Raw genomic sequence first — 21,026 nt, forward strand, 5'->3', positions numbered from 1 at the left:
CCGCAAACATAGGGCTTCTCCCCTGTGTGTGTCCTCTCGTGTGAGATGAGGACGGACTTGTGACTGAAGCTTCGCCCACACTCCCCGCAAACATAGGGCTTCTCCCCTGTGTGTGTCCTCTGGTGTCTGATGAGGGCGGACTTGTGACTGAAGGTTCGCCCACACTCCCCACAAACATAGGGCTTCTCCCCTGTGTGTGTCCTCTGGTGTCTGATGAGGGCGGACTTGTGACTGAAGGTTCGCCCACACTCCCCGCAAACATAGGGCTTCTCCCCTGTGTGTGTCCTCTGGTGTCTGATGAGGAGTGACTTCCGACTGAAGCTTCGCCCACACTCCCTGCAAACATAGGGCTTCTCCCTTGTGTGTGTCCTCTGGTGTGAGATGAGATTTGACTTATCATTGAAGCTTCTCCCACACTCCCCACAAACATAGGGCTTCTCCCCTGTGTGTGTCCTCTGGTGTCTGATGAGATGGGACTTCTGACTGAAGCTTCGCCCACACTCCCTACAAACACAGGGCTTCTCCCCTGTGTGTGTCCTCTGGTGTCTGATGAGGGCTGACTTCCAATGGAAGCTTCGCCCACACTCCCCACAAACATAGGGCTTCTCCCCTGTGTGTGTCGTCTCGTGTGTGCTGAGACTTGACCTGTCCTTGGAGCCTTGCCCACACTCTCCGTACGTGAACCTCATAATCCCCGCGACCCCTGCCCCCATGAGCAATGTGCCTGTGTCCTCTGGATTCAGTTTCTGGCTTGTGCTGGGCTCGTCTTTCATTCTCTCATGCACCCCAGAACCCCCCATTTGTCCTCCGGGTGAGTAGGAAGAGGCCCTTGAAATCCTCTTCAGCCTTACCCTTTTCAGCAAAGGTTGGGGCCTGTCCTTGGCCTCCTGACCCTCAGGTTTGTCGCTCGGGCTGTGTGGATCTGAATATTGCTGATTTTGATTGCCTGGGCAGGGATCCTCTGGATGGAGGAGGTCTCTTTCGGATGGTCTCAGGAGGTTCTGAGAGGGGTGACTGTGTTGGGTGTGTTGGCTGAGGAATTTCTGACTGGAGAAGGCCAGAGAGCAGGAGGCACATGGGTGGATCTTGGGCTTCGGTTCTGCTGAAAGAGGAAGCTTTTGGTCAGGTAGCTGGTTTGCCGTGGTCAGGCCTGCCTCACTAATCATCTAAGTGTTGACAGTGCACGATTTGTCACCCATTGAGTGTGTCTTTATAGTCCACATTTCCACTCCACTCTTATTCTCTACATCTACAGAAATTGAGGAAGTTGGTGTCAGGGGTCTTTTCTACATATCACCCAGATAGGGACCTTCGAGCAGCATCAGAGGCAGCATCTCTCCTGATAGAGGTGGATCTGCAGGGACTTTCCCTGCGTGTAAGTGTCTGAAATGTCATGTCACAGTGGCCACAGGTATTTACCCTACTGAGGGATAAGACTTAATGACTTAGGTGAAATCTCCTGAGTGGCTCCCTGTGAGGGGAAAGGGTCTATTAAGTTAGGGGTGCCTGGCCTGGAGTTCTCTGCATATGGGAGGCAGCACAGGCGGTGGTTACAGCAGGTGTGGGTAAATCTGACTTTGTGGCTCCTTGTTCAAAGAGCAGCCTTTGTGTCGATCTCTGCAGGAAGTGGGTTTGAGACTGGATGAGACCGAGCGGCCCAGGTCCCACTGACTACAGGTCTCTGGCTCCTGCTGCCCAAACAGGTTCACAAATTGCTCCTCTCTCAGTTTCCCATAGATCATAAAATAAAGACATATCGTTTCTCAAACCTCACCAGTACTCATACCTCATTTATTTCATTCAGTCTTAGTCCATTTAATGTGCACTAGGAAGCCCTATTTAAAAATACATCTCCAGCCAGACTCTTCACACCCTCACTCCCAAGCATATTAAGCTAGCCCACTCTCCCCTCATGTCTGGCAATGAACTGACCTCTGAGGGGACTCCCGCTACTGTGTCTTCCCAAAAATGAACCAAAGCATCGTCTTAGCAGAGAGAACATGCTGCTTGCAGCAGAAAGACGCGCGGTTGTTCTGTGTCACCCAGGAGGACCCCTGGGGCCTGCACGTGGACACAGGCCCTGAGCCTTCCGTGTCCCATCCAGCCTCCTTCTCTCCCTCTGTGCTTCCTCCCACGACCCCTGGCATGGCCTCTCTTCCCGGCCATGGGGCTGCAGCACTGGCTGCTCCCCTGCCTGGAATCCTTTCCGGCAGGCGTTATCTCTGCACAGACCCTGCCCCACCGTCCTGCACCACACCCCACCCTCTGCTCACGCTGACCCGAGGCACGCTCCCTGCGCTGGTTTTCCTCAGAGCACCAGCCCCTGTGTGGCATGAAGCCCCTGCTGCCCCAGGGCAGTGGTTCTGTCTGTTTCGGTGCGTGGAGCCCTATCTGGCACAGAGTATGAACTCACATGACAGCAAACTGGAACAGTAACTGAATGCACATCACTGTACATGTGTCGCTTAGAAATGGGAGGAAATGAGGAAGAAACAGGTAAAGGGCAGAAAGCTGGTAGGTGCTGGAAATGTTGTTTTTTGCTTCTAAGCCTTTCAGCAGAAGGTGATGTTACCCATTTTTTTGCATGAAATATTAAAAATTAGAACTAGCATTTTTAATATAATAATTTTTCCTAACAATCATATGACAAGAATAAAATTCTGAGGCATTTTAATTGCAACTCAACTGACTTTGGACTGGATTGTACTCTGGTCTGAAATGGGACCACGGAGGCTCCCAGGATGGGGTGTGGTGCTGGAAGAGGGCTGACACTCACCTCTCCCGGCCGCGAGCTCACTCTTCCCCCGGCTGTTCCGCTTGATGCCAAGGTCCTGACCATACTCGTCCCCGTACCAGACCAGCAGCTCACAGCCCGGCCTGACCACCTGGCAGGTTCGGTAGAAGATCTGCCCGTGATACTGGAAGGCCACCAAGTTCTGCTCTTCGTCGTCCCGGGCACAGTTCACATACCTGGGGTCGAGGCCGGGAAAGGGAAAGAAACCTCAGGTGATGAGTGCCCTCCACCCTCCGACCATGCCCAGCTCCTTGCCTTCCGCCTCTGAGGCCGCCCCTCATGTGGACCTTCTGTTCACACCTTCGGCCAAGCCATGTGAATTCCCATGCTTGTCTCTCCTTACCTAATTAGCCATTTTTCCAGAGCCCAGTTGCAGACTCATCTCCACCTGAACTGTCCGTGGGGCTGGTGACCTCCAGCTCCTCTAAACTTTGAATTAAGTTCTCTTTCATCCACAGGACTTGGTGCTCCTTGGCTAACACACAGCCCTCAGCACTCACCCCAGCCTGCCTTCTCTCCCAGGCTATCTCCCATCTCCTTACGTGTATCCAGGGTCCTATTCGCTTGCCCACCCCCTCCCACGGACACTTGGAGAGAGCTCTGATATAGCTTGAGACACGGAACAGTAATTGTTTGTTCACTGTCTGCCTGCCCTGATGAAAGGAGAGGCCCTCAGAGAATGGCCCCATTCAGGGCCATCCTGCCCCCATTCAGGGCCATCCTGCCCCCCATTCCTTCCGAGGCCTCAGGGCCCACTTCTCACTGCAACCAAGCCTGAGGAGGTTGTTGCCCACATAGAGTCAAGGTCTCCTGTATTCGGTTATCCTGGCACTGTGTATTTTTCTATTCAAAGATAGAAAAATTAAGGTTACTGTTCCTAAAATCAATTGGCTAATGTCTGTCTGCAGTATGTTCTCCAAAAGGACATGGGTTGTGTGATCTGCTTCAGTAACGAAGTTCACTGTCTAAACTGAAACATAAAGTGTGTTGTAAGTGTCCATTGAGTGAGTTAAAGTGTCCCTGGTGAATCTAGACTCCTCAAGTTGTTTTCAAGTCCACCAGTTTTGTTCAGCATATAGACTTCTATTCTGACAGCACACATCGTATTTTTATTTCCTTCTTTCTAGTGTCTTTTGAAATGAAAGAGCATGATATGGAGGGAAAAGAGGAAAGAAGATGTGAAAGCTGTTGAGGGAGCCGGGTTGAGAAGGAAAGGGGCGTGGGATGGAGGGAGTCTCAATGTCTACACACTGGAGACTCACTGCACTCACCTCATCCAGTTGGCCCAAGACGTGTCCTTTCCATCCACATACTCATAGCAGTTCCTCCCTTTGGTGATCTGAGTGTCAGAGAAAGAGTTACAAGCTTTCCTCTTTCTTTTCTTTTTTTTGGTAGGAAGATATAGAAGAGCTATTTCCCTCTGTAGTCATTGGTGCTTTTCAGCCTGCATGGATTCACGTGCCAGTCGGACCACACGGTAAGCCCCTTACTCATCATTGCAAGTCTGAGTCTCTTGGTTCATTGAAGGGAAGGGCTCCACAAGGGAGCCACACAGTGGTCCCACCTCTCCTCTGACCCTTAGATAGAGGTCCTGAGTGTCTCTACACTGTGGTCCCACCGCTCCTCTGACCTTTTCATAGAGTTCCTGAGTGTCTGTACACTGTGTTCCCACCTCTCCTCTGACCTTTAGATAGAGGTCCTGAGTGTCTGTACACTGTGGTCCCACCTCTCCTCTGACCTTTAGATAGAGGTCCTGAGTGTCTCTACACTGTGGTCCCACCACTCCTCTGACCTTTTCATAGAGTTCCTGAGTGTCTGTACACTGTGTTCCCACTTCGACTCTGACCTTTAGATAGAGGTCCTGAGTGTCTGTACACTGTGGTCCCACCACTCCTCTGATCTTTAGATAGAGGTCCTGAGTGTCTCTACACTGTGGTCCCACCTCTCCTCTGACCTTTAGATAGAAGTCCTGAGTGTCTCTACACTGTGGTCCCACCTCTCCTCTCACCTTTAGAGGGAAGTCTTCTGTTGACGCCCAGGGCACACAGTACCCAGGGCTGACTGTGTCATTGCTGACCGTGTTATCACCATGTGCGTCCTTGCATGTAGACATGAAGTACTCCCCACCACATACAAGCCATTAGAGGCCAGAGGACAGGGAAAGGGGTGCTTCTCACCAGCCAGGCGTATCCACTGTTGGCGGCCTCTTCATCGTCTGTGATCTGGCCCTCATAGGGTCCAAAGTGCAGGCCCAGCGGCAGATCTGCTGCCTCGTTCCACACTCCAAGCCCAGCGTCAGGGATGCCCGACAGTCTGATGCTTAACCCAGGGGGCAGCGTGAGGGCTGAGCGATTGGCATGCCCCTTTTCCACTGCACAGTCCTTTACAAAGGTTGGGGGCCCATGGGCAGCACAGCTGTCGATGAAGAAGTTCTGACACTCCTCGCAATCTGGAGGTGAGAACAGGGATGAGAGGAGGTATAGTGATGTTGCTGGTCGTAACGACCTCCTCGAAAGAACTGGGGCACTCATGGTGTTAGGGGAAGCACACTGATTGAGACTGCCCACCCTGGTCAGACACCATAGTAACCATTTGCATGAGTTGTTTTATGACAGGAGATCCTGATAAGGAATACGGAACTAATAAGCCACCACCAACCGGAAGAGTTTGGGAAAGATCAAAAGGAGACACCGCATGTCTGTCCACTTCCCAGAATCCCTCTCTCTAGCATCCACCTTGGCTGAGGGATGCGTCAGCCACCAGGAAAGACTCTGAATTAAAATGATTCGCCAAAGACCACCCGGAAACTAATCCCATCACCTTAAAACCTGAGACTGTGAGCCACGAGGCAGAGCAGTTCTCCTGGGTTCCCTTACCTACTGCTCTCCGCCCAGGTGCCCTTTCCTAACAAAATCTCCTGCTTTGTTAGCATGTGTCTCCTTGGACAATTCATTTCCTAGTGTTAGACAAGAGCCCAGTTTTGGGCCCTGGAAGGGGTCCCCCTTCCTGCAACAAATGGCGACTCTGGTGGGACTCTTCTTCACTGAGACTGATATCCTGACCACTTGGGGTACTCAGGGGCCAGCTTGCCTACCAATGGGCCAGACCCAGCGGCTGCAACTGGGACCCTTTTGTCCCTGGTCTTTTACTGATGCGGACAACTGCCCAGAGTGCCCCGACCGGTAAGGAACAAGAGACTTTGTTGACCTCTCCCCTTCCCTCTCTCTTTCCTCTCCCTAGCCCTTCCTATCCTTCCCATTTTTCTAGTCCCCTGGTCCTGGACGCAGGAATCTGGTTGAAGGGCCTCAGCTTGAGCTGAGGATTGGAGACCTATCACCTCCTCTTGGCAGAGAACTCGAATTTTCTGGTCTGGTTTCTGGTAGGGCCGGGTTCCAGTCCTCCCTTTTCTGGAAGCCCAGGGAAAAGTCCCATAATGCCTGGGTGTCTGCAGTTGGCAGGAGACGTCTGTAAGGCCACCCCTTTTGCCCCCCTTTCCCGCCTCCTCCTCCTTCTTTCAACCTGGCTTCCTTTCCTCCTTTTGAAATCTTTGAAGACATCTGAAGTTTTGTGTCTCTATGGAAGGTTTTCTGAGAGACTGTATTCTTGTATTTAAGGGAGTGTCTGATGAGGACTGCCAGGTTTATATGTGTGTGTTTTAACTCTGTTCTGTATTGTGATTTGTGACGGCCATTTTTCTTTGTCTGGCCACCATTTAGACCTGCTGCCATTTTGTTAGAACTTGATTTTCTTTCCCTGTGCCTTGAGACCAGGGCTCTCAGGAACACTTATATAGACCATCTCTAACTCCTGAGACTGAGAGAAAAAGGAAAAAAGCCTTTAAAAGTGTTATTTATTTCAACTTTTTTATAAACTAGTAAATTTTATATTGTAATATCTAATTCATGACCAAACTTAGAAAATGAAGCTAGATCTTGCACTGTGTCTGTCCAAATATGTTTTGGTATATCTTTGTCTCTGGGTAATATTTTTTAGGTTAACTTGTAAATTAGCTCTATTTAATTGGCTTAAAAAAAGGTAAGTGCTTACAAATCAAATAATTCTAAATTAAACACTAAATTCCAGGTTTAGGTGAACTGGGAAATATTCAGTACTAAATACCTGATATTAATGTTTGTTTGTTGACCTATCTAATATAGACATGTCTTAGAGTAATTAACATCAAGTAGAATATTTTCATTGTATTTAGGTTTAATATAAGTTAAATATTATACCTCTTACAAGTTTGTCAACAAGGAAATTACCTCGAGTGAAAAAACTTCTAAAAAATGTAAATGAGGTATGAGTTTGTATATAAACTCTATTAAGAATAATTATTCTTTAAAAATATCTGTCTACAATAGTCTCCCCAGATTGGCGTAACTTGAATTTCTAAGGGTTGTGCTAAACTAAGTATTGGAAGTCTATTAAATAATTAGGTCATTTCCAAATGAAATAAGATTTTGAAACATTTACTACTAAACACTGATTTCCTTTTACAGAAAAACTAAAGAGATTTGGGACTATAAATGAATAATGTTTGATGCCATCCTAAAATGTTTTAAGAAAGCAAGGGTTTTAGAAATTATCACTGGTATTTATGTTCACCAATCTATAAAATGCTAATATAAAAGTTAGCTCTTGGTTGCTAAAGGAAAGCAGGAAGTGTGCTTTCAGTAAAAAAGTATGAAGAAATACTAAAAAGAGTTATGCATGATCAGGATTTTCTAAAATTGGATTACAATTAGTTAGGTAAATGGATTTTGTTAGGAATGACAGGGTCATAAGAAAACTGGTTAGAGCCCCTTAGGTCCAAGATGGCGGAGCTGACTTTCACTAGACCTTGAGCCTTGGTATTTACGCCCATTGTGACATACCAACAAGCTAAATGATACACCCATCAACATTGACTAAATCTGACCAAATGTTCTAAACGCTTTTAATTGATCTTTTCAATAAAACTTCCTAAATCGAATTCTTTTGAAGTTCCTTTGACCTCTAGCTAACTTTGGGGTGCTTCAGAGGGCCCCTGAAACATCCCAAAGAGAGATATTAAACTGTGTTTATTTGGTTGGTTAAATTACACAAAAAAGATTATCAAATGAGTAATAAATCTGCTCATGTTATAATGTATGATAAAATTACTAATACAGATATCCTAGAAATTATATGGAGTTCTTAACATTTTGATATGTCTTGGTGTTCTAATTAGAAACCTAAAACACAAAAGTTAACAAAGGACTGAATGAACCAGCAAATATGCTTATAACTTATGGTTTCTATCTAAAAAAATTACAGGTTTGAATCTTGTGTTTTCCGGGAGTAAGGAAAACCTTCCTCTCAAACTAATTATGAAAATAATTTGGTAAAATTATACGTTATGAACAAAACAATTATATTTTCTCTCTATCTGACTCCTCCAGAAATTTGGAACTCTTAGGTTTCCAGTAAGTTTATCAAATGAGCTAGGAAGGTTATCTCACTAACAGGTAGAAAAATATCAAGGAATTTTTGAGACCTTAAAAAGGGAAGAGTTCACCTTGATTTGTTAGACAAAATCTGTGATAAGCCTTTGGTGTGAGTTTCCCAGCCCTGTTTTATAGTAAAAGTTCAGTCTGAGATTCTATAAATGTTTCAGCAAAATAAAAAGTCTATAAACAATTATGGTTATATAAATCATTAGACCAAAATTAGTGAGAACAGACCTGTTTTGCAAACAAACTAGCCTTAATTTGGTTTGATAAAAATGAGGGTAACTTTAGGAAAAAAAAAGATATTTCAAAAAAATGTTACATCTCAGTTAATGGAGGTCTGCATGTAGTAAGACTCATTTCTTAGATAGTTCTTTGCTGTTATGTGATATTAATGTAAAATTTAATTGAATTCTTAAAGAACACCCTAAGTTTGTTTCTGAAGCTTATCTCAGTAATCTATCTTTGGATGAAGATCAGATGCCTCATGACCTGCAACCAGGACTAGAAAAAGACATAATTTAGGAGACTGTCTCCAACCTGGATAGAAGGGCTTTTTATCAGGTACTCTTAACTAGCTCATGCACAATGAAACTGAAGGAAAATTAACTCTTAGATTAATTCCCACTTCCAAAGGCCCCTACACTGGATTGGTCTATAGAAAAGACAGCCGACCTGATCTCACCTTCAAATGATGCTCAAACAGGAAAAACTACACTACACCAGGATGAAAAGACAACTACATCAGAGGTAGGCAGCTTGTCCGAGATGCTGGATCTGCTTCGTATGATCATTTATAATGTTTTCTTGACTTCTTAGACATTTGCATATAAATCAAATGCTTTTCTATCATAGGCCTGATCCTATGCTAGTTTTAGAAATCAATCCAATTGTTGGGTTTGTGGCCAATTACCTGTATCTAATTCTGGGTTACCTTGGTAAATTTCTCTACTATAAGACTCTAACTGGTTGGCCCTGAAAAAATTTACTTAAAAAAAAAAAACTTATAGTCATATTCAGGTCACTGTGATGCTACTAGACGGGATCCTCTCACTGGGCCAATTAATTATGCCTGCTCTGACTCTGGCCATAAATTTGAGCTTTTTTCTATTACTCAGGCTTAATCAGAGCAACAAGAAAAGTTTCAGCAAAAAAAAAAAAAAAAACAACTCCCACAATTATGAGAAGGATTTATATAGATAACACCATGCTATGGTAATTTAGGTTTAAAGTCTCCTCTGTGTTGGAAACAATTAAATCATACTAAGGATAATCAGTCTAGTAACACTAAAAAACTGGGCTATGTGCCTTATAGACGGTGGTGCCAATGTATAATTTCCCTGAAAGATAAAGATTTGTACAGAGTAGACTAAGTCAGACGACCTGAGTTACACTGGGCTATGTGCCTTATAGATGGTGGTGCCAATGGATAATTTCCGTGCAAGATAAAGATTCGTACAGAGTAGACTCAGTCAGACGACCTGGGATATACTGGGCTACATCTAATGGAAGCTCTTAAGTCTTACTTGTGACTTTACTAATACTGCTGGCTATGCTCTTTGTATTTCACCTGTTTAACAAAACTGCTCTTTCTTACACTGCCAAATGTGTGACTGGGGCCTCTGATAAAATAATATATAGTTCCCTATGAGATCGATGATGATAACAGTGTAACTCTAGATATGAAAAAAAGCAACAAGAGGGAATGTCTTCCTGGACCAAAAGGCTAGTAAGACAGGTGGTCCAGAGAATTTTGGATACTGTTTAATGGCCTAGTCCAGTAACAGCACATTGAGTGGCCTGTCAACAAAATCTTTGCCAAGCCTGAAAATGGACATTCTCAGCACCATGGGATAAAATGGTCATGAAATGCCCCCCTCAAAATCATGGTCAAGTTTATGAGCAAAAAGGGGCTCTGCCAACTGAAGATTGACACTTGCCATCTACATCTACAGAGATTAAATCACGGCCTGTGCAACTGCTGACTTTCAACAGCCCTGAAAGGAGTTCAGGGTGAAAATCAGGAATGAGGCACTCGGTGCTCTGAAAAAAACTGGCAGAACAGGCCTTCAGATAGTTAGATCTTTTCAAGAGATTTTATTAGTCCCAATTCTTGCATCTTCTCATACCTAGAGAAACACTGACGTCAGTAATGGTGACATCTGCTTTGGCTATTAAGGAAAATTTTACAACTAAAAGTCAAAATAGAGTACTCAGCTATGGTTCAGACATCCTGGAAAATAACCAGGTGTTACTATGGGTGTAATTTCAGATTAGACGTTATATTGCTAAACACTTGAGTTTTCTGAGTCGTGTCAGGCTTAGATGCCACCATTATCAAAACAATGTCTGCTGGATTCTAATAACTTCTACCTTACTTTTTATAAAACGAGACAACTGGCCACCTGGCTAAAAGTCTCCGTGAAGTGGCAGGACTAGACTGGGTTTCAGGCCTATTCTTAAAAAAAAAGAGATTTATTTTGTCTATTAAAATTCCAGTTATCCCTCCTCCAGCTACTACTAATTGCGTCTGTTACAACAAAATGGCAGACCAAAAGATTGAGATTTTAATCATACAAGGCTCAGATCTAGGACTTAGAGCTCAGGAATACTTCCAATTCAGTGTCTCTTCTCCAAGCTGAGGCGGTCCTATGCCCCATTTTGACAAAAATTTATCACAGTCATAGTTGCCCTGTTCCCTAAATTAAAACTGAGCAGGACTCTGTGGGTGGCGACTCTGGAGTACAGATCTGCTGTGTGTTCTCCGTTTCTTATCTGTAAGATATAGGCTTCATTCAGCCTCCTTGACCTTCCCTGAGTTCCAAAGGGTAGATTCAAACGATTGCAAATCAGGGAAGGGAGAGAATACCGAAACAGGAGAAACAATCAAATGGTGGTACAGCCTTGAGACAGGGTCCTGGTTCCTACTCAAAGAAATACGCATAACAATGTCTTTTGAGTTCTTCTACGGAGCTGGAGCCACCACCCAGGTGGAAGATGGTAACTTCAGACTAAACACAAGATTCCTGGAGCACAGCTCTGTTCCTTCACCACCAGCCAAGCAAAAAAACAAACAAAAAAAAAGTCACAAACCCTGCAGCCCTCACTCCAAATGTTGCCTCCTATTTCTGGGGACCAGTGATGACCATCCTGTAAGGTCTCCTGTTTGGCCCCTGTCTATTTCATCTCTGAGAGGCGCCAACAGTTTCAAACTAAATTGCTGTTATTACTAGAGTAAAAGCTGGTTTCAGATAAAGAACACCCCAACTTAGATCAGGTAGAGAGAGACTTCTGCTCTGCTAGGCAGGCCTATGCCCAGGCACAGCAGGAAAAATTTACAGAAGAAAGAGACCTCTGCCCCAATTCCCAAGAATCATCTTGAGTATAAAGTCTCTCGGGGGGAAGTTGTTAGGGGAAGCACACTGATTGAAACTGCCCACCCTGGCCAGGCACCATAGTAACCATTTGCATGAGTTGTTTTATGACAGGAGATCCTGATAAGGAATACAGAACTAATAAGCCACCACCAACCGGAAGAGTTCGGGAAAGGTCAAAAGGAGACACCGCATGTCTGTCCACTTCCCAGAATCCCTCTCGCTAGCATCCATCCTGGCTGAGAGATTCGTGCGCCACCAGGAAAGACTCTGAATTAAAATGATTCACCAAAGACTACCCGGAAAATAATCCCATCACCATAAAACCTGAGACTGTGAGCCACGAGGAAGAGCAGTTCTCCTGGGTTCTCTTACCTACTGCTCTCCACCTGGGTGCCCTTCCCAATAAAATCTCTTGCTTTGTCAGCACGTGTCTCCTTGGACAATTCATTTCCGAGTGTTAGACAAGAGCCCAGTTTCAGGCCCTGGAAGGGCTCCCCCTTCCTGCAACAATGGCATTTGGCCTCGATCCTGCACCCCAAGTCATAGAGGAAGGGGATGACCGGGGGACCAGATGGTGAGGTGAGGTTAGTGGACCAAGGCCTCATAGCCCCTTCTCCGTGAGTGGGCCAGCGGGGTCACTCACAGAGGTAGTCGTCATCCTGGGGCTCGCTGACCTCTTGGTACACGTGGCCCTTTCTTTCCCGTAGACTGTACCTCCTCACTCCAGTCTCCCTTCTTCTGAGTTCTAAGATGGAGAACAGAAGCTAAGCAAGGCTGATGGGGTCTGGGGAGTTAGTCCCTGTTTTATCAGAAAGTGTGAGTTCTCCTACCTGTCCATCTATACACGTTGTTAAAACTTTCTTACATGTATTTTTCAAACTTTTACTTTTGTAATTTTATGTTTTCATGTTACATTATTTATTTCTTGGCCACACTGCATGGCTTGTGGGATCTTAGTTCCCCGACCAGGAATGGAACCCACACCTCCTGCAGTGGAAGTGTGGAGCCTTAACCACTTCACCCCCAAGAAGTCCCTTCTCTATACTTTCTTTCTTCTCCCTTTAACTACAGGTTCAGGAGACTGAGGCTCCACTGACCACAGATGCCCAGTTCAGTGATAGCATCCTGCACTTCCCGTTAGTAGGTTTAACTTCCAAACCTTCCTACTTAGGAAATAGTTCACCGACACATCTACTCAGAAAACATATGTTAAGGGCACATGACATGTAAGGGCACATGAGCAGAGATCTGGGCATAAACACTAACAAAGCACGGTTCCCATCATCACAGCTGGATATATTGAAGTACTTGTAGATGTCAGACTTTTGCATTTAATGTAAGGCTTTCAAGCATCGTATGAGTTATGTATCCGTATCTTCACTTTCCAGATAGCAACCGGGACCTCAGAAAATGTATAAGATTTTCCCAAGGCCCCAGGGCTAACTTCATGTCTCAGATCAGTCCAGCTTAAACCCATGCCTACCCAAAGTCCGTGCCACACACCTAGGCCATACTTATTAGTTTTTCTACAGGGATTAGAGGAATTAGAGGAACTCCCCCAAATTTCTCTTACCGACTTTTTGTCTGGGGTGCTGTCCAGGGGTCCTTGCTTTTCTGTGATGGGGCACTGGTTTCTGAGCCTGCTTGGAGCCACTCGTCTTCAGCGATTTTGCTGCTCCCGGCAATTCCTTCAAACTAGATTCCTTACTTAATGGGGCCCTGGACATTCTCTTCCATGTGAGTAAGAGACAACATGCAGTTCTTTAGTTCTTTAGGACTTTATGAAGTGTTTTCACATGCATGATTTTAGTTAATATTTGACAATTCTTAGAAATACCTGATTTGGAGGGGGGTGGGTCTGAACATTGGAGTGTAACAAAAGGGCCTAGGTGGATAGTGAATCAAAGCTAGAATTCATATCTTAAGGTTCTTCCCCTTCAACTTTCTGCATAAAAGTGAGAGCAAGGGAGGAAGAATAGGTGGAGGTCAGGGAAAGAAGAGGGTAAGAGCTCGTAGAGAGAATCAGGGGTGTTTTATTAATTAGTGGCCCTTTGATGGATGAGGAAGTATGGAAAATTACAGAGGGGACAAAACACATCTGGAAAATAAGGTGACAAAGCAGTGAGATTAAGAAGAGAAAAGACGATCGGCAGAAACACATTTAGACAATAAAGAAAATGAGATGAAAGTTGCAGGTTGCCATGTCCTAGAGACAATGTTTGGAATTAAAGTAGCTGGTCTCATCAGTTCTCCTTGAACAAGGCTGTATGACTAGCTGGTTCTGCTTAGTTTCCTGATCCATTCATTGGTATGCAGGCTAATTCTTAATATTATAGTGGACATGAAATTTAATAACCTTCAACAAATTGTTGTGTGAGCTATTTAATACAGTTAGAACGTGAGCGTACATCCCTGGTATCAATTTATTCCCTAAACTGCATCTATAATTGAAGTCCAGCTCACAGATACTATCTTCAGCATTCTTTGACCTTTCTACTCCTAGATGAATGCTTAAATGTGGAGTCACTCATTCACAAAACATTCAGGGTCCCTCAGGGGCTTTGAGCTGGGCCTGGACTTCTGAGAGTGAATGGGTGTGGGCTAGGCTCCCAAAGCTCACAACACAGGGGCAGGCTAAACACATGATTCCAAACAGGAGAGTTGCCTGTTAGAGCTCAGAGGAGGAGCTGTTACTCCTCCTGCAAGAAGGAGCATTTGAAATGATGCCCAGATGATGAGTTTCTACTCAAAAGTGGGTAATCTATGTGACGTCCTTCTGTTATTTTCTTATTTGTTGCTTTTCAGTCATAACCCTGAGGCTTCTCAGGGTGGCGAGTTGCTTCCTCTTATTGGAGTGGGAGGCTCTGAGGTAGGGATCCTGTCTCCTTCTTCATCTTGGACTGTCCACTCTACAAACTGCCCAGCATGTCCTTAGCTTCCCTTAGTCAGATGTCTCAGCATATCCCTCCCTAGCACAGCACAAAAGAACTGAGGTTGAAAACATCTCTCAGATGAATGATATAAAGATGTATGAATAAGCTTCAGAGAACTATGGGAGTTTTAATCAGTTTGTAAAGGGTTTAGAGAACGTGCATTGGTTTAGATTGCACTACCAATGATACTGTGATCTCAGACATATAATCAAAGGTTTTTTACCTCATTTTCTGGATCTATAATGGTGATAGCTATATACCTACTTATAGGTACTGTAGGATTGATTTAAGGTTTAAGTAAGTTTATTCATATAAAATGCTTAAAGTCTGAAATATTATGAAAATAATGTAACAACAGAACCGCCTACTACTGCTGTTGTTCTTACTAACTGTAAAGGTGGTGATGATATCAGACAGTGTGCTAAAGATCCAGGGCAGGAAGGCAGCCATCTCCAGGATCTCCGTGTTTTCTCCTATTTTCACCTGTAACTGGATCCATGAGGAGGACATTTTGGCAACAGGATTTGGGAAATACTCACCTTCTGGTGTTTACTGTGCTCTACTCTGAAGGCCATCGAAGAAGGTTTACCTAAAAAGAGGTGAGAATCAGTGTTTTGGTTGGTAAATATTTCCAAACTCTGGGTATTCTAACTAAGGAGACATAAATCTAAGCCAGAGAGTGACAAAGACAATGATTAGCAAAGGAGGAATGGAAGATGATTTCTATATCATCAACTTCTATGCTTCCACTGGGAGCATTACATAATTTTCTTAAAATTAAAAAAAAAAAAAAATGAAACTTCATCTGTGCCTCATCTGATGTTCATAAAGTAATAAATTTAGTAGCCTTTTATGACAAAACTACTCATCAATGTAGAAATACGAGGAAGTGACTGCAATATAATAAAGGTCATATGTTGAAAGTCTACCTCTAACATCATAGTCATCAGTGAAAAGCTGAAAACTTCTATGATCCAGAAAAAAAGGCAAGGATGCCTGATATCTACATTTCTGTTCACCATAATATTAGAACTCCTAGCCAGGGCTTTAGGTTAGAAATGGAAACAAAAGGCTTCCATTTGGAAAGAAAGAAGTAAAATTATGTCTGTTCACAGGGGCATGGTTTTATGTGCAGAAATATCTTTAAATCCACACACACAAAAATCCTGCACAGAAAGTTGCACGGTACAAAATCAACATTCAAATATCTTTCCATGCATGAAGAATGACCATTCCAGAAAGGAAAGTAAGAAAACAATCCTATTTATTTTTTATTTTTTTAAAGCTATACTGAACAGCTGAATTAAAAAACAATATATTTATTTTTATTTATTTGTTTGTGCCAGGTCTTTGTTGCGGCATGTGGGATCTAATTCCCTGACTAGGGACTGAACCCATGTTCTCTGCATTGGGAGTGTGGAGTCTTAGCCACTGGACAAATAATCTTATTTATAATAGCATTGAAAAGAATGAAGTAATTAGGAGTAAACTTAAGGAGATGAAAGACTTATATGTTGAAAACTACAAAATATTGCTGAAAGGAATCTGACATAAATAAATAGATAGGTGTCTCGTGTTTATGGATTTGGAGGCTTAATATTATTAAGCTGTTCATACTACCCAAGGCAATTTAAAGATTCAATGCAATTCCTATTAAAATCCCAATGGAATTTTTTTCAGATATAGAAAATCCATCCAACAGTTAACACGGAATCTCAGAGCACCCCAAATAGGCAAAGCAATCTTAGAAAGAACAGCAAAGCTGGAGGCCTCTGATTTCAGAACATACTACAAAGGTACAGGAACCAAAAGAGTGTAGATTTAGCAAAAAATGTATCCTTAGTCGCTCAGTCTTCGTGACTTTTTGTGACCTTTTTGACTGTAGCCCACCAGGCTCCTCTGTCCAGGGGATTTCTCAGGCAAGAACACTGGACAGGGTTGCCATTTCCTTCTCCAGGGGATCTTCTTAACCCATGGAGTGAACCCGCATCTCCTGTGTCTCCTGCACTGAAGGCAGATTCTTCACCTGCTGAGCCACTGAGGAAGCTGGCTGGCATAAAGACAGATATGTCAATCAATGGAACAGTATAGACAGCCAGAAATAAACTCTTGGATACATGGTCTAATGATCTTCATCTAGAGTGTCAGGATAATGGGGAAAGTTTAATCCCTGTAATGAATGGTGCTGGGGAAACAAAATATCCATATGCAAAATAATGAACATCTTACATCTTGAAGAAAAATCAATTCAGAATGGATGAAAGACCTAAATACAAGACTTGATAAGACTCTTAGAAGACAACAAGGGTGAAGCTTCACGACACTGAAACAGCAATGATTTCTTAGATATGGTGCCAAGTGCACAAGTATTAGGAACAAAGTAAAAATAGACAAATGAGATTAATCTTAAGACCTCTGTGCAGCAAAGGACACTGAACAGAGTTGAAAAGGCCACCTAGAGGATGGTAGAAAATATTTGTAAAATATGCATCTGATAAGGGGTTACTAAGCATACACCAGTATGAAGGCTAACTATAAGCCAGGAAGAGACCCTGATTGACCATGATGGCACCTTGATATCAAATTTCCACACTCCAGCCTTTTAAGAAAACAAATTTCTGTGGTTTAAGGAATGCAGTCTGCTTCGTTATGGCAGTCAGAGCTGACTAACAGTGAGAGAAGGAATTGAATAGGCATTTCTCCAGAGAAAATATACAAATGGCCAACAAACATATGAAAAGATGCTCAATATTACTAATCAATAGGGAAATACAAACTGAAACCTTCTGTGATGGGCAATATGTCTAAGAAGACAATAGCAAGCTTGGTAAGGATATGGAGAAATTGTAACACTTATACACTATTGTTGGCAATGTAAAATGTTGCAAGCTTTCTAGAAAGCAGTATGGAGTTTCCACAGAAAATTAGAACTGCTGTATGATCTAGCAATCCCAATCAAAAGTGTATTTCCATAAAAAATTGAAAGCAAGTTATTGAATAAATAGTGGGCACATGTATGGTCACTGCTGCATTATTCCCAATGGGCAAGGTGTGTAAGCAACCTAAATGTTCATTGGTGGATAAAAGATAAAGATTATATATAAGATATATATTATAGCTCTTACATCCACATGCACACAACGGAATGCTTTGAAGCCTTAAAAAAGAATTCTGTCACATGCTACATCATGGATGGGCCTTGATGATATTTTACTAAGTGAAATGAACCAATCAAAAATGAGAAATATTGCCCACTTCCACTTCTATGAGGTATCTAAATTAATCAAATCCATGGAAACAGAAAATATAATCGTGGTTGCCAAGGGCTGTGAGGAGGAAGGATTGGAGAATTCTTACTCAGTGGGTTAGGGCTTCAGTTATGCAAGATGTATCATTTCTACAGATTTGTTATACATCAATGTGTATATATATCCCCTGTGGCTCAGTGGTAAAAAATCCACCTGCAATGCAGGTGATGCAACAGATGCAGGCTCAATCCCTGGGTTGGGAAGATCACCTGGAGCAGGAGATGGCAACCCACTCTAGGATTCTTGCCTAGAGAATCCCACGGACAGAGGAGCCTGATGGGCTACAGTCTATGGGTACGCAGAGTCAGACATGACTGAGCGATTAGCACTATGGCCACTAACACTAATGTGCACATAGTTAGCAACAGTGTGCCATACACTCAGAAGTTGTTAAAAAGGTAAATAAAGACGTGCAGGCGTGTGGTGAACCGAGGCGTATGTATTCCCTGTGAAGAATCTCTCCTTATGTCAAAACCTTTGCAGACAACCAAATGTTTGCTTTTCATGTCCCTTTCACTAGTTTTAATAACCTCAGGGAACAGAGGGACTTCCCTGGTGCACAGTGGATGAGAATCTGCCTGCAAATGCAGAGGACACAGGTTTGATGGCTGGTCCAGGAAGATTCCACTTTCTGCGGGGCAGCTAAGCCTGTGTTTTACAAACTACAGAGCCTGCACGTGCTCTGCAACAAGAAGACACTCACCGCAACCAGAGAAAGCCCATGGACAGCAATGAAGACCCAGTGCAGCCAAAACTAAATAAATAATTTTTAAAAATCTGGGAGAACAGAAATTCATAGATGGAGAATCATAGAACTATCTAAATTGTTTCCTCCAGTCTAGGCAGATTAACTCTTCTAAACTCTTTGAGCAGCAGAAGAGGAAGTGAGCTGCTCACTTCTATTTTATAATAAGTGCACTTCATTTTATTTACCTGATGCCATCTCTGGTCAGTGAAATGTGGGAAAGATCATGGAGAATAAATAGTTCTCTCCAACCCTTTCCCAGAATCAAAATAAAGAATTAGTTTAACCTTAGGGTAAGAAGATCACAGGTTTTGTTTTATATACATACATAAATAATGTATCTTGACATAATATGTTAATCATTTCCTCTTCGAAGAGATTTAATCCAATAACCAATGAGATTAGTAATAAATCTGTTTGGTGAATTTATTTCTAAGGTTTCTTTAACTGCCTTTCACTAAGAATGTTTAGCAAAAATAATTCTTTGTAAAAAGAATGATAAATTTTAACCATAAAACTTTTGAGAATTACACTGGAAAACCTATACATTCATCTTCATTCAGGCTAATGTCAATATTCAGCCACAACCACTTCGGAATGCTGAAAATTATGTTTTCTCTATTACTGGCTGAGATGTAGTTGAGACCTAAGCCCAGGCTGGTTTCAGGAAGACACCTCCAAATCCTCCTGGCCTCTCACCTTGCTGCCTTGGTGTCCATTCTTCATCAGAATCCTCAGTGTCATCTACCTGGGGCTTGATAACCTGCCTGCGGTGATGCATGAAATCCGGTCGAGTGGCTCTGAAACCTGGAAAGAAGCAAAACATTTGTTCTAAGAAGGAGAAACAAAGCATAGAAGCAATGGGAAGTGTCACAAAGTCAAGGAAATCTGTAGGATGGGCTGGGGGAATCTAGAATAAGGCAAGAGGTGAGCTGTGCACTGCAGGGTCAACCTCCCTTTGGTACAAAACTGTAAACATTTCCTTAGTCTCCACACAAAAGGGAACTGTGAGCAGATGAAGCCACCTAAGAGCTGGCCAAGTGAACAGTGAGGGTGAAGACCTGTTTCATGTTTCCCAGGCTCACAGGCACCCAGCACTTCCTGTTACCTATAGCAATCAGCGCTTCATAGTTTCTTTTCATATTCCTATATCGGATTTTTTCCCATTCTCCCATCTTTTCCCATTGTTCCTTGGAGAAGTATACGGAGATGTCTTTGAAAGCATCTTTGGCCTAAGGAAAATAATAGATTTCATCAGTGATTTACTAATCTAAGTCAGACCTTAGAGCTGGGCCTTCTCCTCCACCTTTTGTGCAGGGAGTAGCCTGAAGCTACTGGATGGTCTGTGTGAGACAGGGATGAAGACTTTCCTTCCCGACTGTGTCCTGCTTACCTGAACAAACGCTGAGCATTTTCCTAACTCTCCCTGGACACAGAGCAGTTGACGAAGCTAGTGTCCTGTTTTGTCCCACTCCACCCCCACCATCTCAGACAGGACCAGGCATTCCCATCCTGTGTACAGTCACAGGGAAGTTCATTCAGCTGCCCAGGCAAGCAGTCTGTGGTGCTTCAGGGACCAGCACCATGTCCTTCCTATAGAGCTGGCTTAGAGCCCAGCTTTGCCGCCTCCACCTCTCACCGTAGGCTTCCACTCTGTTCTCCCAGCATCTTCCTCAGTGCTCTCCTCTGGAGACCTGTTTGGCCTCATGGCCATTGGAGTGCTCAAGGCCAAGGTGCCTGTGGAAGAAGAAGGTGCTGAGATGGCCCAGACCAGTGTCCAGAGCCTGGTGTGTCTTCCTTGGGTGGAGTGTCCAGGGCAGGAAGGTGAGGGGAAAGTCAGGGTGAGGGTATTGGTGGGATGGATGGATCCTGACTAGATATGACAGATCAGCCTAATGTGAACTAGATTTGGTTTCTTTGGTTCCCCTACAATTCAGCCCCTCTGAGGGAAGGCACTGGGAGGGATGTGTCTGTGGGTGACGGAGGAATTCTTGAGGAGACCCGGAAACCCCTAACTGCTGGACTGGGGTCAGGCTGAAATCAGGGCTCTGTTCCAGTGCAGCAGAGGGAATGTTTCTCCAAGAATGTTTTGAGGATCTCCTCCTGGGGACTCAGAAAAATCTGGGCATAACGTAGCTTCTACTTCTAAGGGACAACTCACTCGGCTTGAGGAGATCTGGGTCCCACGGGCTGAAGTAACTGGGGTCCTCAGACAGAGGGGACTGGGGATCTTTTGGCTGATGTAGAATGCGCAGGGTGAGAAAACTTGGGAACTCTGAGGCTGAGGAAATCGGGGGTTTCTTATTAAGGGACTTCAAGTCTCTGACAGGTAGGACAGTTAGGGTCTTGAGGAGGAAGAGTTTTAAGAGCTCGCAGGCGGAGGGATTCAGGGTCTGCGAGG

The 21,026-nt window shown here is 43.9% G+C and overlaps 1 protein-coding gene across 1 annotated transcript; it reads right to left on the reverse strand.

The window, feature by feature from the left end:
* Window positions 1-847: 847 nt before the first annotated feature.
* LOC122703514 (histone-lysine N-methyltransferase PRDM9-like) lies at window positions 848-20,333 on the reverse strand. Its single transcript, XM_043917826.1, has 11 exons — window positions 20,258-20,333; window positions 19,734-19,850; window positions 19,325-19,432; window positions 15,112-15,161; window positions 13,213-13,369; window positions 12,283-12,384; window positions 4,972-5,243; window positions 4,066-4,133; window positions 2,777-2,970; window positions 1,049-1,102; window positions 848-852 (listed from the first exon to the last, which is right to left on the reverse strand). The coding sequence occupies exons 1-11, from the start codon at window positions 20,331-20,333 to the stop codon at window positions 848-850; spliced, it is 1,203 nt and encodes a 400-aa protein (XP_043773761.1).
* Between the last annotated feature and the right edge of the window lie 693 nt (window positions 20,334-21,026).

The sequence above is a fragment of the Cervus elaphus genome, chromosome 1 (assembly GCF_910594005.1).
Source record: "Cervus elaphus chromosome 1, mCerEla1.1, whole genome shotgun sequence".
Classification (NCBI taxonomy): Eukaryota; Metazoa; Chordata; class Mammalia; order Artiodactyla; family Cervidae; genus Cervus; species Cervus elaphus.

Coding starts and splice junctions, on each gene's coding strand:
- LOC122703514 (XM_043917826.1), bottom strand. CDS start 20,333: ATGAGGCCAAACAGGTCTCCAGAGGAGAGCACTGAGGAAGATGCTGGG. Junction 15,162..19,324: donor ATGGACACCAAGGCAGCAAG/GTGAGAGGCCAG, acceptor ACCTCTTTTTAG/GTAAACCTTCTTCGATGGCC. Junction 4,134..4,971: donor ACAGTGGATACGCCTGGCTG/GTGAGAAGCACC, acceptor TCTGACACTCAG/ATCACCAAAGGGAGGAACTG.